We start from the raw sequence: 23,594 nt of genomic DNA, 5'->3' as shown, positions 1-23,594 counted from the left end.
GTCCTGAATATTCTGTTTTAACTTGATCACAAAGAGGGTCCGTGAATTGGGCAGTCCTCTCAGTTCCACCCAGGCTCTGCAAATGAATAGAGGTACAATCAGTGATCAGCGGGCTTGACTTCAGAGGTACTGGTCATCCCCCAAGTGGAGGCCTGAGTCTAAGAGGGACCTCACGTTTACTCAAGGCAAATCTGAGGACAGGCTAGAAATAATTCAGCTCATAGCCTCAGAGATTCTCATTCCACCTCAAATCCTAAGGAGTCTCAGTACAGAGGGGTTCTGGGTAGGAGGAATAGAGAATGGAGTGTTGTGGGAAAGGGGGTTAGGGTGTCAGAGTTCCTAGGGAAGACTGGAGAAAACACGGGATGGCAGATTTGGTGGCGTGATGCCTTAATTCCTTCGGTCTTTTCTGTAGAAGATGCCCCACCCTTCCCTGAATTGCATCCTGGGGAACAGTAGGGGTTGACTTGTCCCAAGGTCATGCTCATCAGTGATGGGGTGGAGAAATGTCACTCCAGGCCTGTTGGCTCTGCAATTATTCAAATGCTTTGCTTAGAATACAATCACAGCTCCCAGCTCTGATTATTGGCATCATCAACATCATCTATTAATGGGTTTCGAAGTCCTCTGGGTACAGGGCATTGTACAAGATGCTAAATAGTGCCAAATACAGATTCAGAAAATGAAAGATGGAAAAGAGCAGAAAGTGGACCCGACCAGGACTCATTCTGAGAAGCAAGATCTAAATCAGCCTGAAGCCACTGATGTGAGCTAATCTTAAAGGGCCAGGGCTCCTAAATTCAAGAAGGGCATTCATTATTCCAGGGTCTTCCTTATCATTCCTGTCTTCATTATTTTCAGCTGCCTACTTTTAGCCAGAAGTATTTAAACTTCTATTAGATTTCCTTTTATCCTTTCTGTTAAGTAAACTTTCCCTTTATCACCTATCAGCCTCTTCCAACATCGCTGTCTGCAGGCGGAGAAGTAGCAGAAATCTAGCAGAACAAAATAAATAAGTAAAAGAGGAGTTGCCTCCAAATTGGCCAGACCTTGCTGTGTTTGCCCAGTGGGCACCTTGCCACCTGGCGTTTCTACTTGATGGTACCTTAGGAACTCAGCACCAAGTGAGGAGACACACTTCGCCGAGAATGCCCATCACCCCGGCATGAAACGTGCTCCCCCCGCTGCAGAACTGCAAACATCTGTTCTGCCTCTTTCTGTACATGTGCTTTTAAGCTGATGGTGGGAGACAGGCTGCCAGAAACGTCTGAGTCTCCACCAAAGACATATTGTAGGTTAGAAGGCAGACGGCTGCTGTTGTATCAAAAACCTGTTCATCAGAGTTTCCAAAAGGAACCGATATGAAAGGTTCAAATGAACCCTTCAGGTTTCTCCATCTAACCAGGCCTGAAGCTTTGCCTCTCATTAATCTTTAATGAACAACAAAGAAAATGTGTCGCTGGCTAATTATTGTGTAGGGTGGCAGATGCTGTACAAGGAAGAGTCCCCAGAGTCACATCATTTAAAGGGACACTGTCAAAAAGGAAGCCTTACTTCAGAACGGGTTCCCTGACCTATAACATGATCTATTTCTTGTTAAATTGGAATTTGGCTTCTCTCACTCTCTCTCCACATTTTTACCATTGTCTCTTTCGGGGGGATTTGAACTCTAGGAGCCTAGAGCAATCAAGTGACGGAAACCCAAGTTTGTCGCCCCCACAGGGAATTCTCATCCCTGCTCACCAGAGCTAGATTCAGGGACTTTCATGCTGCTTCGCTTCCTGTTCTGATGTCTACCTGGAATGTCTTTCCCTGGCCTCCACTTCCTTCAAATTCCTCTTTCCCCAATTACTTTGAATTTTCTCAGCACTTAAGCAGTCTCAACCCATGAATTATTAAGCATAACTTCCCTTCATGCAGGAACTATATCCCATCCTCCATGTCCAGGACCTACCGCATGCCTAGTATAGGCTGTGCTCAATAAGTCTTGGTCGAATTCGGTGAACTTGCCTCTATGTGCCTTGGGCTTATTTGTTTCTTATTCCATATGATCTCTTTAGTCTTCACAACTGCAGATTCCTTGAGGGTAGGATTCTTGTCTCATTCTTCCTTTGCCCTACCGCTAGAACACTTGCTACACATTTATGTAATAAGTTCTTCACATGCTCGATGGCCATGTTGATTGTTGTTTAAAGTCCGTTTTTTATACCAACCCAGCATGAGCTATAAAATGTCCTGTTGGAGTAGATTGTTATATGCTCTCTCTATAAGATGAAAATAGGCTCGTCTGAGTCGATTTCCTTTTATAGCCAATTTTATTTTTAGATTTAAATGCAAAGATCTCAATGCTGTATTTTTAGGATTCTGTTTACTTGAGGAGTCAATCATTTTTTTTTAATTTTAAAATATTAATCCTAGTCAAATTCTAAACATGTTGCTGAAGAAGTGGTTTGCAGTGTTTCCAAGAACCAACACAGGCTCACCCAAAACAGGTCCCGGAAGACACCTTCTTCAAAAGAGTCGTGTGATTAATAGGATGAGGGGATGTGACAGACACAGATTCTCTTAATTCAAGCCATGCTTTTGACAGTGTTTCCACTGATATTCTGGTATGCGGGTCTGCAGCAATCCAACACTTGTATCCAAAGAGGCTAGTGAGTGAGACTTGTCCATCTGGAAGGGATCTCCAACAAAAACAGTAAAGGCTTCTGCCTTGACCTTTGGCTCTTGTGTGTTTTTGCTGCATGCCTGAGATGGTTGGTGGAAAGAAAATCTGACATTTGCTCAGACCTCCTGCACGCCTGCCACAGCGCTAGAAGCTATGTGTTCATTATCTCATTTCATAGGAGGCCTGGTCTGCTGATGATTCCAAGCTTGGTAGGAGAGCTAATACCACAGATAACAGATTCTAAATTCTGGAAACGAAGCCAGTTAAAATTGGCTGCAGGAAACATCATGGCCCTGCACTCCAGTTCAAAACAACCCACTTCTTTGAGCCACAACTTATAGGATCTGGCAAATCTGGTTTGGAAACTTTCTGGGGAAAGGACTGGGGGTAACCTGGGGTGGGAGGGGATTCCAGTTGATCACAAGTTAGCCTGAAGCCATGGGGTGTTGCAGTCCCCCCTCCCCCGAGAAGACAGTGCTCCAAGAGACTGCAGGTACCAAGTCCAAATCCCAGGGAGGTTTGACCCCAGTGTTCCCTGCATTGTCCAAACTAGTGGGAGGTACTGCCGTCGTCCTAGTTTCCAGGAGCTGAAAAGAGCTTCACGACTCATCTAGCTGTATTTTTGTTGACAAATTTTAAGGGAATAAACTTAAAGTAAGTCCTGAGAGGAGAATGACCACATAGAGATGAACATCAGAAGCCAAAACAATAGAAACCTGTTATAATATATATTTCAAAGCACCTTCCTATTCATTCTGCCTTTTAACCCTCCAGCAATCCTGTGAAGGAGGCATTAAAATAGAGGAACCATGAACAGAGAGGTGGAGTGACTTGCCAAAGCCGCCCAGCCAGTGAAGAAGTTAGGTCTTGAGCCGGGATCTTGGGGATTCTCAATCCAGGGCTCCTCCTCAGTGTCATGCCTCCTCTTCAGGTCAGCTTCCTGGCCCTGACCCCTCCCCGGGCAAGTGCTGCCTGCCCAGTCTGGCCCAGAGCAGCGACAAGGCAGCCAAGGGCCATCGGCACCTCTGGCTTTCAGCAGAGCTTGAGCTGAGGTTCACTGGGGAATGGCTCCACCAGGTTTTCACTCAATACCCCTCTGCCAAGCCCACCTTCCCTTCCATCACAGATCTTTTGTGAAGTGAGGGGTGTAAAACACAAGCAAACGCAAGCCTGCAGTTTCCTGCAGCCCGTCCCTGGGAGCTGCCCCTGCTCCCAGAAACGATACCCTAGTTATCATTCGTTATTTCTACTTCTTAGTAGTAAAACCCTTTTAATATGGCATTGGAGACCATTGGGGAGTTTTAAATTTCATGTCAGACCAGGATTTATGGACCAATTCTGAAATTTTACCTCTGGGCTCAATAATTGAAATTCTCTTTTAATCGCTCTCTTAGACACCTCTGTTAAAAGACTTCAATTATTTCTACAAGTGGCCCCCGGAATTTGGCCGATCTGAATACTCAACTTGTGTCACCTCCTTTTTGGAGGCCTGCACGTGAGACGTTAGCCATGGGTCATGGGTGAAGCCACCAGGTCTAACAAGCAGTTCCACCAAAGAGCTTGGGGTAGGAAAGACATCTCCCCACACAGGGAGTTGAGGCTGGGAACCAAATGGCACATCCACCCCTGCCCTCCCAGTCCCCAGGAGGAAGCCAGAGATTGCTGCATTAGGATGTGAATGTTCACCATGCTTGTTGAGAAAGCAGTACAGTCCTGAGAACATGCAAATGCAGAGTGGGAACCCTTCCATGGAAAATAACTTTAAGCAACGTGGTTCAAGGCGTCACTGCAAGGATCAAGGAGGGGAGAGATCCTCCAGCTGAGCCCCAGAGAGCCCTGTGATACTTTGGGGAAAGTAAAAGCAGACGCTATCTGAGGGGTTGTGCTGTATTGGAAAGCGACCCTCCCCCCGCCCCCACCACCACCAAGGACAGAGTGAGGACACTGGAGCAGCAACATCCTCAGGGCAGCTAAGTCATACAGAGAGAAGAGCTGGAATCTCAGCAATCTCTTACCCTGTCCGAAGACCCAGCAGGACAGGGTGTAGTGAGGGAGACTAAGCCAGGATGCTGGGGTGAGAGTAGCTCAAAGGAGCCACCTCCAAGATGTCATTCAGTGTTTTATTATCTGGTGATGGCAGTTGGTATGGGAGAAATGCATAACTCTATTTCCAGAGTCATCAGTTGCTGAAAGAAGATTTACTTATGGACTAAAAACATCTGCTTCGGTGGGCTGGGTGGGGGCCAGAGCTCAGGCTGAGAAAGGGGGAATTCACCAAAGAGACTTGGCCTCACACTGATATTCTGAGTTCTGCCCTCTGGTAGAGGCAGCCAAGAGGGAATGAGACTCCCAACCTTGGTGAGGAGGTGCCCCCAGCCCCTCTGTTGGCAACCCTTCCCAGGCCACCTAGAGGTCGTCTGTACTGGGAGTCGTGTTCTGTTAGATGATCAGCAGATGGGACCAAAATAAGAAGAACGTTCCTTACTCAAGAGGGTTGATCTTCTCACATGGCAACGGACTAAGCCAATGCATCTCCAAGCAGAGTGCATTCACCCCATGGGCATGCAAAATGGCTCCTTGGAGGTACTGTAAACATACCTACTTATATGTTTTACTCATTTAAAAATAAGATATTAAATGTTACTGATATTTAATATCAGATAGGAGTACATGTACCTGTTCAAAAGAATTTCATAATAGAGGAAAATAAGCAATAAAATCTTTTAAGTTTGATGATACTTTTAAGTGACTTGATATTAAAAGATTCGGTGATATCTGATTTAATTCAACATGGGCTCCAGCCCCGGATCCACCCCCAGGCATATGCCCATAAACATACACAGGGCCAAGTCATAGATGAGGACAAAAGGGCCCCAGTTACCTTCACTCAGTTCAGTAGGACACTACAAGGATTAGGCACTAGATGCTGACCCCAAGGATCCTCGTGTCTATGCTCTTTTCCTAGCTAAAAAACTGGGTTCCATTTCCTTCTGCTTCCCATGCCTCTGTTTTCTCATCTATAAAATGGGAAGAGTCATGTATTATTCCTGTCCTACAAGAACTGATGTTTATTTTCACCCTGCGAAAATGCCAGGGAAGGAGGAAACTCCCAACTCAGATTTGTCCCAGCCTCCACCCCCACTACACACACACGCCTCTCATCCCCTGCCAGGGGATGGCTCTAGAAATAGGAGAACATCATCAGTCAGGTTCTGCATGTACCAGCACCAAGCAGACAACATGGTGGCCAGTCTCCACACTCTGAGGCTCTTCCTGCTTCCAGTAGTCTTCAGGGGATGGATAGGAAAGCACCAGCGTTGGAATCACAAGACCATACCCTAGCACTTCTTAACTAGTCCTCTGAGCAAGCCTGTAACTCTTCATTCTACTCCACGTGGCTGTGTGACCAAGAAGATAAGAGCATCTGTGTGCTTGTCGCCCCAGGTGGTGATGAGAGAGTGTGTGCAGGAACACGAAGCCCCTCAGATGGGAGTCAGTGGGCTCAAGCAGATGTCCCATGGCTGTCCCAAGGAGCACTAGCGTTATGAACCTAAATATTCTGGAAGGAGAATCCGTCTTCATGCTGAGTCCATCTCAGATTTAAAATCTGATACACATGATAAACACACTGTGTTCTGCCACCGTAGGCCCTCAAGAAACTACTGCATCTCAGCCTTCTTGGGATACTTCTCGGCTCTGAAGCTATAGGATCTCTGAGTGCCTGAGGCCATCCTCCCCTAGTTCCTAAAGCAGCCCAGATTGCATCCTGCTTCTATGGGAAGCTGAGGCATACGGAGACAGCCATAGGCTTAGAGTCTGACAGGCCTGGGTTGGACTCTCAGCTCTGTTACTTACTAAGTCAAGAGCAAAATAATTCACCTGCTGGGATCTCAGTTTCTTCATATGTTCAATGGGTCAACAGCACCTTCCCCTTGCAGCTTTTAAAAGGATCACCTGAAATATTCATGACAAATTCCTTCACAGTATCTGGTGCAGCATTAGTGTCCAAGGAGTGGTAGGCATTATGATACTTATAATCATCTAATAGCAATATAACAATTATTACCATCATTGCTTGGATGACACCACTGGCAGGTTTCCAAAGCCAGAGATGTTAGCAGACCACCGATTCCTTCCGCATCTTTCAGGATCTACCCATAGCAGCACTGGCCACACAATCCCTGCTCTGTGAGCATGAAGGGCCAGAGATGAGTGTCCACCACCTGCTTGGTGCAGAGGCCATCAGTCCCTTGAACCAGAGGATCAGAGCTGTTTCAAATGATGACTCTGAACCTGTTTAGAGCTGTTGGCAGAGCCAAATCCCAGAGCTCACATGAGCCAGCAGCTCATGACTAGACTTTGTTTCCCAGCCTTTGTCACAGTCCATTCCTGCAATCCTCTGTCCTTTGAGGATGCCATACACTGGAGAGGAAAAGAGAGCTTCTGCTGTCCCTCTTGGTTCCATGAGAAACATGTCAAACAACTGGATAGACTCCAGCTTCCATGATCTATGAGTATAAGGCCTGAGCAAAGAGATGGGTTTTACAACCTCATCTCTAGGAGTCAGTTTTTATTGACTCTTCGGAGGTTTCTGCTTGGTTTCGTTTTAACAAAACTGCATTGCAGGCTTACCAGTGGCTACGGTGACATTTAAAATACAGTGGGTATGCAGGCAGCTCTTCTAAGACACTTTGCATATATCTCTTGGGAGGCAGGTAAAAGAAGATGGGCTATTCCTGTCTTTAGGTGACTGTTCCCCAAGCCCTTATTGATTAAATATATCACTGAAGGGCTGAACCAGCCAGAAAACAGGAGCCTGCTCTTTTCAGAAAATTGCAGCTTCCAGTGTATAAGGTCAGGGACAGTGTCAAAAGATTCTGAGTGTCCTGAGCTTTCTGACTATGAATATTCAAAGTCTGAGATGAATCAGGAGAGGGGAGAAAAGGTTGGTCTCAACCCCAGCCCAAATCTTTCTGGCTCCCCATGTGCCTCTGTTTCTAGTGCAGGCTCAGTATGCCTTAAAAGTTCTAGGTCACAATTTTGAGCTGACCCTCTGATGTCATGTGAAAATTGGTGTTGGCAGTTTCAGCCCAGAAATTGACTCCCAGGTGAACACATCATTGGCACAATCTCATGGCCTCTCAAGCGGTTCTGGCTGCTACGTTCCAGAAGGCTCCCACATGGCTGACATGGTAGAATCCCGAAGTTGAAATTCCATTAGTTTCCTTGAGCATGGCTTAAAGGTAGGAGTATTACCCAGGTGAATCTAATGGGCCCATGATTCCTGGGTTATTAGCAAGTACTTCCTAGTATCATTCATACAGTGGGCCTCCCTGAAGGCAAAGCTGATACTATTCACCTGGAAGGCAGAGGTAAGTGTGTAGGAAAACATCCTACATTCTTTCTGGCCCCAAGGAAAATGGGGTTTCTTTGTGAGAAATCAGTTGTATTTTCAGTAGGCTGTGGGCTGCCTGTCCATGGGCTGCTCATCACATAGAAAGATAATCATTCACACGTAGTTGGTAAACATATTTTAAAGTTTGTTTCTCCACTTAGTTGGGATGGTTTTGAACTATCCACCAATATTCGCTTTCTACGGTGACCATAACAAAGTACCACAAACTGGAGGGCTTAAACAACAGAAATTGATTGTTTCACAGTGTAGAGGCTAGACACTTGAGTTTAGGGTGTCAGCAGGTCGGTTCCTTCTGAGGGCCGTGAGGAAGAATCTGTTCCATGCCTCTCCTAGCTTCTGGTGGCTTGTGGCAATCTTTGAAACTCCTTGGCTTGTGGATGCATCACCCGATTGCTGCCTTCCTCATCTCATGGCGTTCTCCCTGTATGTTTCTGTCTCTGTGTCCAACTTTCCCCTTATTATAAGGACACAGTCATATTGGATTAAGGCTCACCCTAATAATCTCATTTTAATTTGATCACCTTTATAAAGACCCTGTTTCCAAATAAGGTCACATTCTGAGGCATTGGGTGTTAGGACTTTAACAGATCTTTTTTGGGGGAAAAATTCAATACATAACACCACCCTTTCTGTCATCCCTTCTTGGAACAGAGGGGACCAGCCAATAATAACAGATGTCACGTCCTTTAAGAAGCTCTTCTAAAAACCTCTTGGGCAGAGGTAGGCACATGTTGCCCTTGTTCCCCTATACCAGTCGCCCAGTTCAACCTGGGAGTCAGATGAGTAAGGGATACCAAGTTCAGTCTTGATCAGTGAAGAACAGCCCAGCAAAGAAAAAGAAGAAAGGGGATTCTGGATATAAGGGACACCCTGAGCACATGTATGGGGCAGGGAAGAACCCTGGCCTGCTCTGAGAACCACAGGCAGGTCCTGAGGGCATTGGGGAACATGGTCATGTTTCAGTTTTAAAGAGATGATTCAGGACACAAGGTATAGAATGGAACTCTCCTCTGTCCACGGAGGGGAGGTGCATAGTTCAGACCTCAGTCTTTCTCTGCCCCACGGAAGGAAGACACATGGTGATTTCCAAGATTCATGCCAGTCTTACATCTTTTGACCTCACAACAACATCATCCACGATACTTGCCACGGCACAGTATAGCCCCTGTAGCAGGGCCAGTGAGCCCCTCTGCACCAAGGAGCTCAGAACATAGTCCATCAGTGCCTCCGGCAATTACTTCTGCATCCCTGGATGGCCACCCAGCAAAGGGGTGGGGCAGGTGCAGCATGTGGAATGGGGGAATCATCTCCCATGGGGACAAGTCTGTGGGCTGTCCTGACCCCACCTATCCGGGCCCCTCCAGCCTTTTCCAGCTGACCACTATCCCAGCCCCAGAATGTGCTTACAGGGCTGCAGTTTATGGCCAGGTCTACCCTACCATATGGAGTTTCAGCACAGCTGGCTTGACTTGCCAGAGATTCGTGACTGAAATGGAGCCTCTGAGCTTGGGCATCAGCATTTCGCTTGGCGTAGAGGCTTGCATTTGTATTGAACCAATCAACACATTAACGCATTAAATGGCATTTAGGCTGGCTCTCTAGGGAACGAGATGGGCAACTGGCTGTCATTTGAGCGTGAGCAAACAGGATTGCTTTCAGGCCTGGAAAATCATGGCTGTTGAGGTGGGGGCACAAGATGAAAGCCCTAACCCTAGCCCCACTCAGGACTCAGAACTCGAGTGAGAGGCAGAGTGCTGAAGGAAGGATCCTACAGAAACGGCCACATTCCAGGTTTCAATGTTGTCTTTATTCTTTCTCCTTGGGAGGATGTATTTGAAAAACAAAACAAAACAACAACAACAACAAAAAACAAAAGGACTAACTGCATTGAGTTGGCTTGGGAAAAAAAGAGGTTGTATTTGGAAAGAACAGATGGTGGTAAAAAGTTATTGGAAGGAACAGAGTTAGGAAACCAAATTCCAGACTCCTACTGTCTGCAGGTGGGTGACTGCCCAAATCTCCTTACAGAAGGAGTTTGAAAGGCAAAATGATCACCTGGGTCTCTAACCTGAGAAAATGACCGCCCACGCTGCTGGAGATATTGTCTGACAGGACTGTGGAATGGGGAACCTCGCTGGGATCCCCTCTGGTGCTCACTTCCGTAATTTTAAATGATTCCTGGAATGTGGCAACAACCGAACCCTCTCACCTTTCCCACCCCTTGCCCAGAATCCAGCTGAGTCCCTCCCTGATGAGGGATGTTCAGCAGATGCTGGAGGAGGTGGGGGCTTGTGCGGGACCTAATCCAAAATGCAGAAGAACTGAAAGAGGAAATTCAGGACTCCAGGCTCCCTTCTCTTGATTTAAGGTTTTCTCTCACTTGATTTTTTGCCTGGTAATCAGTGGAACCTCCTTTAAAAAGAAGAAAAAATACCAGTGAATCCTCCAGGTGGTTTTTTATACAACCGAGAGCAAAGAAGAAGCCCTCTGGACAACAAGCTTGGGACCAATAGTTGCTTGGGAATCAACGGACATCCTTAAACATTTGTCTTTACTTACAACTTCTAGATGCATGTTCATTCACTAATCTCTTGATGTAGGGCCAAGGCCTTTGCTTCCAATATGGGCCTGTTGATTGGAGTTCTGCTTTGTCTTTCTCCATAAACCACGTTCATGACGCCACAACACACATCCTCGATTTTCAGTTTCAGTTCCTCCAAAATGGAAATAATCTTAAAACACTTGGGAAATAACCTGAAAACTTCTAGATTTTTAAGATTTTCCCCCTGATCTTTTTTGTTGCCCCATATAGACCAAATTAAACAGCAATTATTTTTAGTGATTTATCAGTACTAGTCTTTACAAAGTAATTTAAATTTTTCTTGCTCGTGTTGCATCAACTGAAGGAGCACACCTGGCATAAACAGGCTTGGGAACAAGCCTAACTGACTCTCAGTAGGCATCTAACTCAGGTGATGGGAATAGAGAGTGTAGGAGTCCCGGAGGGTAAGCTGGAACATCCAGGAGGCACAGGGGGGTTCCACTGAATGTGCAATGCAGAGATTGGGCTAACCCCAGCAAGCCGATTGGTCACATGGAGGCTAGTCAAGAACACTTCTTCGACCATTTATTTTCCTGACAGCTGTGGCTATGATCAGTCTACTTCTGCCCACTGCGCTCCTGATGATTCAGGAGCTAGATCACTAGAGGTAGATTCTGTCTCCCCTTCCTGGCCTGCTATAGAGAATAAAGAAAAGCATCTCAACCAGGGGCCGGGTGGATGCCTGCCTCCCACAAGCCTGCGTATTCCAACTTGGATTAGGATGATGTGGAATCTGAGGAGGGAAGGAATAGGGTAGTCTGGGACAACTTTGAGAAGAAGCCAAAGTATTTATTAGATGCATCCTTTTCTGCACGCTGTTGGTCTTCAAGTACTACCCACCCTCAACCCAGCAAAAAGCTCTTCTAAGAAACTAATCATTTACATTTAGCATAAATATAAACCTGTACAGTGTAGTAGAAAGTGCGAGAGTTTTGAGATAAAGAGTCACGGGTTCATATCACTTCTTACCGTTTACTACATGGGCAAGTTGTGTAAGCCTCTCTGAGCCTCAATTTTCTTATAAAATGGGAGTGATAATATCTGTTTCATGCACTTATTGTGAATATTAAATGAGATAAAGTAAAATAGCTTTATTTATATTCTGCCTTAAATCCCTTCTGGAAAGATGCAGAACATAAATAAACATGCACACAGACCAATAAAGTGCTTGGCACAATGTTCCCTGGGATATCTGCATTTGTACATTTTGCCTCTTCATCTCCACAGGAGGGAATGAAAGAGGCTTCGAAAATCCTGGTATTCTGGGGTGGGAGGCTCTCCCCAAATTTCCCAAACCCTACCACATGGTCAGTTTCCTCTACCACCTTCTTCTAAGGTCGCTCTTTGAAGGGTCATCTACCACCCTGGGTTTAGGAGAGAAGAGAAACACGAACACAATAAGAGCAGTATTACCTGAGAGGCTTACTGAGTGTCAGCTGAGTCATGTCTTAACTGAGTGTTAGCCCCACATGTGTTAACTCACTCAGTCTTCACAGCACCTCTGGAAGGTTCTATTATTATCCCCACTTCTTAATGACAGAACACTGGCACAGACACGTAGCTGGCCAAAGGTCACAGCCAAAAAGAGACAGAATTGAGCTTATAAAACAGGAAATCTGGCTCCAGAGTTTGTGGTCTTAATATGTTTCCTTGAAAGAAGGAAAAAGGGAAGGAGGGAGAGTGGGAGGAAAATTAGAAGAAGCTCAAGAGAGGCCAGGAAAAGGAGCCTATTCATTTCTTCTTTGCTTAAAAGCATGAGAGAAGAATTAGGAGAAACACAGTTTGGGAACATTTTCTTAGCCCCTGCTCCAGGAAAGCTGGGCAGCCTTCCAGATCCCTGTCACCAATACAGCATGTCTGATGTAAACCAAAACCGCTTTCCAGCTGCCAATGCTAAGTTCTCAACCAAGTCCACCTGTGGCCACAGCGAGCATCCCCTTTTCTCCAGCAGAGCCAGAAACCACTCTCCGCCTCCAGGCAGCTCTTTGCCACCACAGGCCAGTGGGAGCCACAGTCAACCTGAAACCTCATTTCTACCCAGATCTGATCCTCCCCAGGGCACATCTATCTAAGTTTTGGGCAATTGTAGACGGCAAGGGAGTAAGAAAGCCAAGAGTACCTGGATAAAAGACCCCATGCCCCAATTATAGAAAATTAACAAGCAACAAAGGACTTCACACTAAAATTTACATTGATCTGGCATTTTTTCCCCGCTATCTCCCATAAAAAATGCTTTAAATGCAGGCTGATTTAATGGAAACAATAAAAAATAGTGCTGAATGGTTTATATTTGCTGCAGAATTACTATAAGGTATATTTTAAGAAATTTTTGAAAGTTATGTGTGGTTTTTTTTCCTTTAGGATAAGATGAGAGAGAAAAGTGCAATTGGCTTTTTTTTTTTTTTCCTGTATTGATCTAGACGAACTCCCACAGGCTCAGTTTCTTGTTTCTCCCAAATCTTCACACGTTCGCACGCATGTCTGGACGCTTGTCAAGAGAGTCTTAGCAGAGAGACATGTGAAGGAATGTCAACAGCAGGGCCTGAGCCTCGACAGTGTTACGTTCACTAAAAATGATAGTCGTGGGACTGAGCTCTACCAGATAGGGACAAGCTGGTTGTCTAATTTATGTGGCTTCCATCATCCTCTGCTTAACCCAGGAGTTTGGCTGTCTTGGCAAGGGGTCTAGTCACCACCTAAATGAGTTTGCTCTCGACCACTGCAGAACATGCAGATGACCACATCTTCTAGCTTCCAGCCCCCAGCCGTGTTCACCAGGGCCAGCAGTTAGAACAAAGCCTCAGGAAGACACAGTTTCCAACCTCAGGAAGCTAAAAAGGGCAGTTTAAGATAGTGTACCTAAAGACTAATGGAGTCACACTAACCTGAGTTTAAAACTCAGCTGAGAAGACACCTGGGTGGCTCAGTTAGTTGGGCATCTGACTCTTGGTTTCGGCTTAGGTTTTGATCTCCTGGTTGGGAGATGGAGCCCTGCGTGGGGCTCCCTGCTCAGTGGGGAGTCTGCTTCCCCTCTTCCTCTCCCTCTGCCCCTCCCCGCACTCATGCACACTCTCTCTCTCTCAAATAAATAAATCTTTAAAACTCAGCTGGAAGCAGAGTATACTGTAGGCCTTCAATAATATTAACTGTTGTTGTTGCTCTTGTTAATATTCATAGTGACTTGGTTTAAGCTTGACCTGCCTTGTAGAGGACATTCACACATCAGATGGGACCTCTCCTAGTTGAGCACTCAGATCCCTCCATGTCTCAATTACTTCAATTCTCTGAGTCTTTTCTTGGGTTCTTGGGTACTCAGATAAGAGCTAATTTGATGGCTGCTTCCCATGGCCCTGCCCCTTTAAAGAACAGACCTGTGGGCAAATGGGGAGCCAAGAGCTATGTGATGAACAAACCTGCAAACAGCCCTCGACCCCCAAACTTTTCCTAGTCCTTAGGTTCCTCCTAACAGGGAAGGCATCCTTATTACCTGAATGGCTGATAGCTAATGAGTAATGAATTGACAGGAACTTTCAGATGAACTCAGCTCCATTACAATATAACTTTTATCCAAGAATGTCAGAATCTTGTCTGATTTAACAGAAATGTGTCATGTATTTGTTCTCTCGTTCAACAAATACGGTATCTGGAGACACAACAATGAATGACCTACTACCCTAGCTTTAAGGAGGAGCATGAAAGACCTAAGGGACCTCTTTCCTATAGAGACCAATGGAAACCATTGACTCCAGTCAGCCTGGACCTGCTGTTCTCAGAACACACAGTCTATATGGCCTCTGCTCATGTGCTCACACCAACCTCTCTTTCTGTGTTGCCCTCTTCCCATTTCCTGCCCCCCCTTCATAACCCAGCCTCAAGTTACACCCAACCTGAGACATCACTTTGCCCTCTAAGCTTTCAATGTACATAATGCTCATGCCACTCACTTAGCTTTTCTATACTGCCATTCACTATAAATGTTGGTATTTACTTTCACTCTTTCTCACTAGTCTGTAAGCTCCAGGAGTGCCAAGCTAAATCCTAAACTCTTAGGATCCCCAGAGCATTTAATACTTTATTTAGTGTGCAAAAACACACCAATAAATACCTGAAAAATGGAATTCAATTCAAAAAATTATAACCAACATCTCGACACAAGGCATCTTTCCACATGCCACAAGAAGATACAAAGGTAAATAAGAGGCTTTTACTCTAAAGCAAGATAAGTACATTTGGAGGGCTCTGCGCAGAATGTTGACCTCCTGTTATAGTCACTAATATATTTTGTTGTCTGGGTATTTCAACATGATTTCTTTGGGCTGTGCTTAACACATGAAGATCCATTTAAAAATGAAGACTTTTTTCTGGCTTAAGTAAATAAGGTGTCTGCTATTGATAAATTACAAATGCTTTTCTCCCTTTCTTTTACCTACATTCCTTTCCCCCTTGAATTTCATAAATGAGTTGAGATACTGATAGTTTCATGGACCAGTGCCATTCCATGAAGAAAGCCGTGGTCTTCTGTAAAAATAGCTTCTACTATTGAGACCCCCAAAAGGATGTCCCTTTGCATACATCCTTCTGACAAATCCTCACAACAATCCAGTGAGCTAGGCATTATGATTTCCATCTTAAAAATAAGGAAACTGAAGATCAGAGAAGTTAAATTATTTGCTTAAGATCATTTAGCTAACTAGATGGTGGAGCTGAGAACTGACTCTAGGCCTTGCAATATTGCAACAACTAAAACCATCTCAGAAAGGCATCCCATTGAATAGCGTGTAGGGTTCAAAGGCTTGCTTTGTGAGCCAGCCCCATGTCAGCATCATGCCTATTAGAAGAGCACACAATAGCAAAGTAACACATATTTCTCTGTCTTATCAGCTGCCATCCATAGTCCTCATGGGCCATCAAAAAGTTCCCTTCTCTCTGGGCTTTTTTTTTTTTAAAGATTTTATTTATTTGACAGAAAGACAGCGAGAGAGGGAACACAAGCAGTAGGAGTGGGAGAGGGAGAAGCAGACTCCCCATGGAGCAGGGAGCCCAATGCGGGGCTTGATCCCAGGACCCTGGCATTATGACCTGAGCCGAAGGCAGACGCTTAGCGACTGAGCCACCCAGGTGCCCCTCTCTGGGCTTTAAATAACTTCATGCCTTCATCCTCCTTGAGTCATGGATACTAAACTTTCAGTCTCATCAGCAGCTGGCTTCACATCAGATGTGCTGACGGTTTCCTTTAAAAATGTACAGACTAACCTGGTATGGAGTGGGGGAACCTTGGAGATGCTTGTGACCATGTCAGAGCTTCTTAGGATTTTTTGGTTTGTGTGTGCATTTTCTGAAGATGTATTTTACTATCTGGCTGGCCTGTGTATCCTTATAACCCAGACTGGTGATTCTTCTAATAATGCAAAGTAGATACCTCCTTTTCTGTTTCCGGGATTCCAGTGATATGGAGTGGTGACTGAGTATGGTGACTGAGTATACAGACTGAACCGGAAGTCGCCTTGTCTCTTGTCCTTGCAGTCTGGGAGCAATAATATACTTGACTTTAATCTTAGGTCTGCAGGTAACCAAAAATGTGACCTTGGGCAAGTCGCTCCATTTCTCTGAAGGGATGGAACTTAGTCTCTTTACAGATATAAATCTCTAATTCTTTGACTAATCACTTCTTCCACCTTCTGTAGAATATTGTTTGTGCATTGCAGCTTTCAGAGGTTTCATAAAGTGTTTTGTCACTAGGACTCCTACAAATTGCTAGAGAAGTGTAAGCACCAGATCAATAAGGGACCTTGGAGAACTTTTGATTCAATCCTTGCATTTTGCTAACAAAGGAACTAAACCCCAAGAAGGTACAGGAACATACCCTAGCCCATGCAGATCCAAAACCAGAACCTAGGATTCAGCTCCCAACTCCCAACTGAGTGGCCTTTATATGTACTATTTTCAGTCTCCAACTCAGAAATGGACCTTGATATTCACAAACCAACTATCCTGGCTTTTTTTTTTTTTTTTTTTTTTAACATGGGTTCTAATTTATTCAGTATGATGTAACCACTCAGCAAAAATGTGTGGTCAGGTTCTTTTTCCTCAGCAAATTCACACAAATTTGGAGACATTTTCTCTGGTTGAGAATACATTGATCAGAAAAGATCCAAAATTTCAGGCATTCACAGTAAAGTGCCTTATCCAAAGTCATCAGACACTTGAGGGGCAGAGCCAAAACTGGAAGTGGAGAACTCTAGAGAGACAACTGGAAGATAATGGATGGTGACAGGCTGACCATACAGTCTTTCTGGCTTCCCAGAATCCAGATGGACTCCCCACACTGTCACGTTGATTGATTGAAGCACCAGTGCTAAGATACCCACAAATCCCCAGCCCATGGACACAGCTGCACGTTGGTCTCTAGGAGGATCTAGGTCAGAACATAACCTTCCCTCCCTCAAACCCAAGTACAGTTGCCACAGCCAAAGAGGGAAATAGAACCCTAATAAGGGAGTTTCATGACTGCAGGGATATGAGCAAAGAAAATGGAGTCAGACAGAAAAGAGAGCTTGCATTTGCTGTTCCTGTTTCTGCTGTCTCTTAAACAAAGCTGACCCTAGATATAAACTTGCCCTTTTCTTGTCCCAACTTCCCTGGTCATAAAATACATGTTTGGCAACTGCTTTGAAAGTTATTAAAGCTGCAGCAGTAAACTATGGGAGGCCAGAGAATTTCAGACAAAAGTTATTGCATCAGTAATTCAGAAACTAATTCCTAAAACTCTTGACACATTTAGCCAGAGGGCTAATGCCAATATAGAAATGGAAATCATTGTCAAGGGCCACAGTGTACCTGGAATTAAAATCCATCATTCCTTGCAGCAGAGAGCTACGATTTTGGCAGAATATGAATAGTCAGGCGTTTCTCCACCATCTTTCCTCAAAAATAAGGTTCTTTATTTTTTCAGAAGGACAAGAAAAATTCTGCTCTCTTTGTGTGTTTTTTTTCTTAACGCCACATTTACATTTGCTTTTCAAATATTTATTTCTTTGACAGCTCCACATTTAAACCGAAAGGCCTCCTTTTCCTTATTCAATTGCACCGATTTTATTTTGGATAGAAATCCTGCTGGGTACCGTAACAGGGAACAAACTTTACAACAGCAATAATCCCTTCTACAGCGTCTATTGTGGGGAAACTTAATACACTTGTATTAAATGGCTGAGGCATTGGCTCCGGTGATCTGAATTAACTACAGAAGAGCATAGAGAACAAAACTACCTTCTTCACTCAGCTGATTCCCACTGCATACCCCGCAACGTGGCAGGCCTGGAGACTCAAAACTGCCACGCAAGGGCACCCCACTGAAAGACCACCGATTGCCTTAGGCGATGCCTTCATCATCAAAAGGCAGCAAAGACGGGACAGATGTGATGAGATCCAATGTTAGCAAGCAGATGGAGAAATGGGCTCTCTGATGCACTGTTGGAGGACTGACAGTATGCTCAGAGTTCTCAATGTGCATGCACTTTAACTGGGGATCTAAGAATTTGTCTTAAGGCAGTATTTACAGAGATACACAGAGCTAGCCTCAGCATGATCGTGAAGGGAAAAACTCAGAAGCAACGCCCAAATCATTAAAAATGCAATCATTGAACTCATCACATAGTCTGTATTTATTGTCTCCCTACATACAATTGAGTGGCAAAGTCCAGTCACAGAGAGCACGTGGAAGATGATGGCCTTGTTTATATAAAAGTATAACTAAAAGGCTCCACTGGGGTGTTCACCATGGTTATCTCTAGATAATGAGCTTCTGGGTGACTTTTAATTTCCTTTGCCAACTTTTCTGAATGGTTGGATCTTTAATATTTTTTTACGGTGAGCATCACTTTCTACCTTGCGGGGGTGGGGGTGCTTTAAACACTTTTTTTTTAAAACAGAAAGCTAATCTTTCCCTAAATTCCTTTGCACTTGTACTGCCCAGCCTACCGAAGGCCTTACATCATGGTAGGACACTATGAAACACTGTGAGGAGTTCATGGGTGTATTCATATGTCAAACCTCCTCAATTCATACACTTTAAGTCACCAAGCTATGCATTTTTAGGACATGCAATTTATTGTATGTCAATTATACCTCAATAAAACTGTTTTTTAAAGGACAATAAATATGAAGTAGTCCAAGTAATTGCCATTCACCACGTAAAATGTCAACATAATTGTATATGTTTAAGAAACCTGAATCAATGGCGGAAAAGAAATTTGATGTTCCAATCAGTGACAGGAGGCTATTCCAAGAGGTTAATAGCATGAGTGAGGTGTAAAAAATGTTCATTCAGCTTATTCTCTGTTCTCCAGCGGTGTCCGTGTCCTTGATCATAGATGGCTGCAGAGCTCACCATTTGACCTACTTCTATCTTCTTCTGTTTGCACCATTTTGCAGAGTTCACACCAATCTTAGGTACCTTTTACCCCAAACTACATGCTTCGGTGCACTTTAATTTTCCTGAAGTAAATAAATAGCCCTTGCTTGCTTCAACCCTTCAGTGACCACATAGCAAACTCAAGGGTTATGAGACTCTGGGATCAGAAAAAATTCTGAAAGCCAAAATTCTTTCCAAAGATAATTACGGATCCACCGATACATGTTTTTGAAGACTATCCCTTCACTCTGCCAGCAGATATTCTTAAGTACATATATTCTTTTCCCGTAAGATTAACTACTAAAGCAGTCCAAAGGTCTGTAGTTGCCTGAAAGAATATAATGAAAGAAACACCAGTGGCTACAATGGGTTTGAGAAGTGGGTTTCTGGGTTAGTTGGACAAGAAGGAAACAAACGTTTGCATGTTGCTGTCAGAGTTGTTCTCAGAGCCTCTTGGGGTTGCATCGGTTGGGGCCCATGAAGAGTGTGGGCCTAGAAATCACTACAGAATCTCTGTGCAAGTTAGGCCTGCTTCTCATCACTGTTTCTCTCTGCTCTTCCCCTCTGCATTCCAATGTGACCAGATGGACGGTGCTTCAGGGGAGAATTGGGCGCCCAGAGAATCCCTTCCGAGTGGCCCTGGAATATATCTCGAGTGGAAACCGAAGTTTGTCTGCAGTGGACTTCTTTGCCCTGAAGAACTGCAGTGAAGGTATCTGAATCTGGCTTTCTCCTCCCTTCCTTGGTAGCTTGCTGTCTTAAGTGTGTCCATAACCTGCCGCCACAATTAGCTGGGCATGTGCTTGCTTATCTAGTAAAGTCTATGGTGCCTTGGGGCTGGTTCTGAATATTAGCAAGTGCTCCACAGCCCAGCTGATCAATTTTCAAAGACTGAGTATAACTTTATATCTGCTTACCGTAAAACTTCATCAAACAGAATATAGTCTTTGTTAGAGAACATATCAGCTCAATTTCCTGGGCTGCCAAATGCTTTCAGCTATGTTGGTTTGGTTTGGTTTGGTTTGGTTTGGTTTTTTATTGTGGAAAATTTCAAATGTATGCAAATAAATAGAATAGTGCAGTGACCCCTATATACCTTCAACTCAGTTTCAATAATTATCAACATTCTACCATTTTTCTTTCACCTGTATCTCTACCCACTCCTTACCCCTCCAACTTGATAGTGATTATTTTACTTTTTTTCTCTGAGGCAAAATTTATGACTAAGTATTCTTAATGACTTGATTCCTACTGTTATTAAGGGGCGACTTAGGAAATGGTTATATATGAAATCTTTTGATTATTTTGTAAATACCATTAGGGCACTGTCCACTCTGTCATTGAATTCCTTTGCATAAGTCCCACATTCAAGATTTGTTACCAAGAAAAAGCATCTCTCTCCTGAAGAATAATTTGTTGTGTTTTTTTTTCTTTTTGCCTTTGTTGCCAGGAAACTGAACTAAATGCAATACTCAATCACAGTAATTATATCTGTATAGGTTTCTGATAAGCTTATTTCCCCTCCCTCTACAGAGTTTTTGACCTTCTACTCTTGTTTTCAAGATCACCTATTTATCTTTCATTAGACACTGCTTCAAGTCTGATTGGTAAACAGGAAGAAATGAATCATCAATAGATATAGGAGGTTGATCTTTCCTTGATTGTTCAGAAGACCTAGGGTCATACAATAAACACCCTCTATTGTTTCCCACATGTGGAAGGTATAGGAGATGGGCTTGAATTATACAGATCTTCGGGAAGAAGTTGTTTTCATTATTGCTCTTTTTCTGTGCCTGCGTCTGCCCAGAGGTTCAGTGGGAAGGGAGTTCTCCCATGTGCCATGGAATCTGTGGTCTGAGAGGACCAAGAATGAAGTTTGGAGAGGAAGGAAGCCTGTGGTACTCCCAGACCTAAGTTCTCAATTTAGACTGTTCATGAGCAACCACGAAGGCTCATAACACACAGCGATCTGTTGCATGCAGAGGCCCAGCTTTGAATCTTGGGCCTCTTAGAGGTGCTATACAAAGGGGACTCCCTTAGGAGACCCCTGACCACCCAGTTTCTTATGCTGCTATGGCTCTTCATTCATTGCTGGTCTTGCAAGAACTTTCACAAAGTGGTTTGTTGTTTTTTTTTCCTTTAATGAAAACTGGGTTATGTGTGAGAAAAAAGAAAAACCATCATAATGTGATAGATTGAACTTCAGTTCTAGTTGAAAAGGTGGTTAACCTGTGATGGGAGGCAATGTATAAGAAACATGTGGTTTGGGAGAAAGCCAGGAGCTTGTACAAATGTTTCCATGTTCACAAACTTGCAGATTTGTGGATGGCTCTGGACATCATCAGTCCTTGCTGATGTCAAGGGTCTGTGTGCCGTCCAAAAGAGGCTATCTGTTGAAATGGAGCCAGTTAACAGGAATGTGACAGGGAGAAGGTATAAGTTCCCAGAATTGGCCTAATCTCATTTGAACAATGGTCAGGAGAAGGGAATAAGAGACTACAAAACCCCAGATATCAGGCCCAGCCCATCCTCCTGCAAAAATTCTTCATACCTCTGAGTCAAGGCTCTCAAACAGTTATGCAGATTTTTCCTCCCTTACCCCTACAACTCCCTTTCACCTACGAATTCTTCCTCTGTATCTTATGTTGCATTTGCAGTGAGTTTGTTGCAGAGTTTCAAAGACCTGTTTCTTGTCGGCCTCTCTACCCTTATGAAACCAAGAGAGTTGACCTCTCTAACTTTCTCTAATGATCCAAAAAGTATGTCTTCTGGCAGAACAGTCTCTAAGAGGACGGAGAAAAGAAGTCTGCTTCTAATTCCCTTGAGAAGGTAAATTGGCCAAGAGACCTAGGAAGGTTCTCATGTCCCAGCTACCTTCCTTCAGAGGCTCCTGTCTAAAAACAGAGGGTCTCCATGGAGAAGCAGATGTTCTCTGCACTCCTTCTTTGTCTTGGACTCCTGTGGCCACCAGTGGGTATGAAGAAATAAGTGTGAATGAGTAAAGCACAGAGCAGAGGAAAAACAAAGTGACTCCTGTGTTTCCTGAGAACTTCTAATTCTCCTCCCCATCATGGAACAATTTCAGGTGCACATCAGTTGGTGTGGACAATTGCAAACATAAGAAGCATCCTAAAACTACACTCACATTTTTAAATGGAAAGAGTTATTTCAGAGGTATGCTTATTTGATGTAGACAAATGTTTGTGTTTTCTGATGTATTGCTTTGATCAGGTCATGAAAGGAAAGAGATAAGGAGAGAGAAGTATTATCTTTGAGGGGGTGAACAGGGCTGGTGGCATGTTAGCCGGGGTTATAGATAGGTCTGCAGAATGCCGGGTCTATTTTCTGATAGTAACTTGGTCCCCTCCTGATGAGACACAGACGGAGTATGAAAGGAGACACATCTGTAGAACTCTATAGCTCTTCCTTTGCCTACATAAAGAGGCGCCATTTTAGTTAGTCCAGAGAAGGCTTACAGGGGATGTGGGGACAATTCTCCCTGCACAGGAGATGATACTTATCTGTGGGTGTCATCAGGGCAGAGGCCATGCCTCTTTCCTCTCTGAATCCTGACAGCTATCACACTGTGTAACACTTAATAAGTGCTCAGTTAAGAAGCAATAAAAGCTAACATCAACAGAGCACTTACCATGTGCAAAGGGAAATGCTGATCCTTTTAAGTGTGTTATCTCATGTGAACTTTACCATAATGCTATAAAGCAGGTTCTGTTATCCTTATCTACAGATGGGGAATCTGAAGCTCACAGAAGTTTCAAAACTTGCCCAAGTCATTCAGTTAGGGAAAGATGGAGCCAAACTCAATCCCAAGTCAGTCTGACCACCAAGCCAATGTTTCTGTCCACAAAGTTCTGTCACCTTTATGGAATGTGTAGAGGCTGGGGTTTTAAATTCATTGCCAAAGGCTTTAGAATTATCTTTAACTCATCCTCTTATTCCTACATCCAAATGGCCAAGCTCTGGGCTCTAGACTTGTGGCTGCTTTTCATCCTATCCGTTGCTATCTAGATGCTACTGTTGCTGTCTCTTGAATTTACCCTTCTGACTTCATTTCCTCAGCAACATACTTTATCCAGGCCTTTGTTATGCATTCTTGGGCTTTGGCAGTAGCCAGCTGGTCTCCCTGATAGCATTACCCATCCCTCACACATTACCACACATTTCCTTTCCATGTGGCACTTTCAGGAGACCTCAGTAACTTCTTATTGCCTCCCATATCAGAAATATGGGAGCTATAGTGGGCCGTCTCACTCATTCCTGGGTCCAGGCAAGTGATGGGCTGAAGATCACCCAGCTGGTTGGTGGTAGAGCTGAGAGTGACATCAGGGCCATCTCAACTCTGATTTTGGTACTTTCACCACTGCTCAGTCCTGCCTGGAAAGCCCCCAGTGTCTCTGCCTGATTTCTAAGCTTCTTTAAAATCTGGTCTCAGTACCTGTCCAACGTTATGCCCTCTGTTCTCTCACACCCCCGGCCCTCT

The 23,594-nt window shown here is 44.3% G+C and overlaps 1 protein-coding gene across 1 annotated transcript in view; it reads left to right on the top strand.

Annotated features, from left to right (window-relative positions):
• ALK (ALK receptor tyrosine kinase) overlaps positions 1-23,594 on the top strand; it is a 673,529-nt gene that overhangs the window by 457,394 nt on the left and 192,541 nt on the right. Inside the window, exon 5 of the mRNA XM_032391651.1 lies at positions 19,681-19,808. Within this exon, the coding sequence (XP_032247542.1) occupies positions 19,681-19,808 (128 nt within the window). The remainder of the gene's footprint in view (positions 1-19,680; positions 19,809-23,594) is intronic.

This window comes from Phoca vitulina, unplaced genomic scaffold (assembly GCF_004348235.1).
Source record: "Phoca vitulina isolate PV1807 unplaced genomic scaffold, GSC_HSeal_1.0 scaffold63, whole genome shotgun sequence".
Taxonomy (NCBI): domain Eukaryota; kingdom Metazoa; phylum Chordata; class Mammalia; order Carnivora; family Phocidae; genus Phoca; species Phoca vitulina.
The sequence above is the reverse complement of the archived record's forward strand: the minus strand, read 5'-3'. Positions and strand labels throughout refer to the sequence as shown.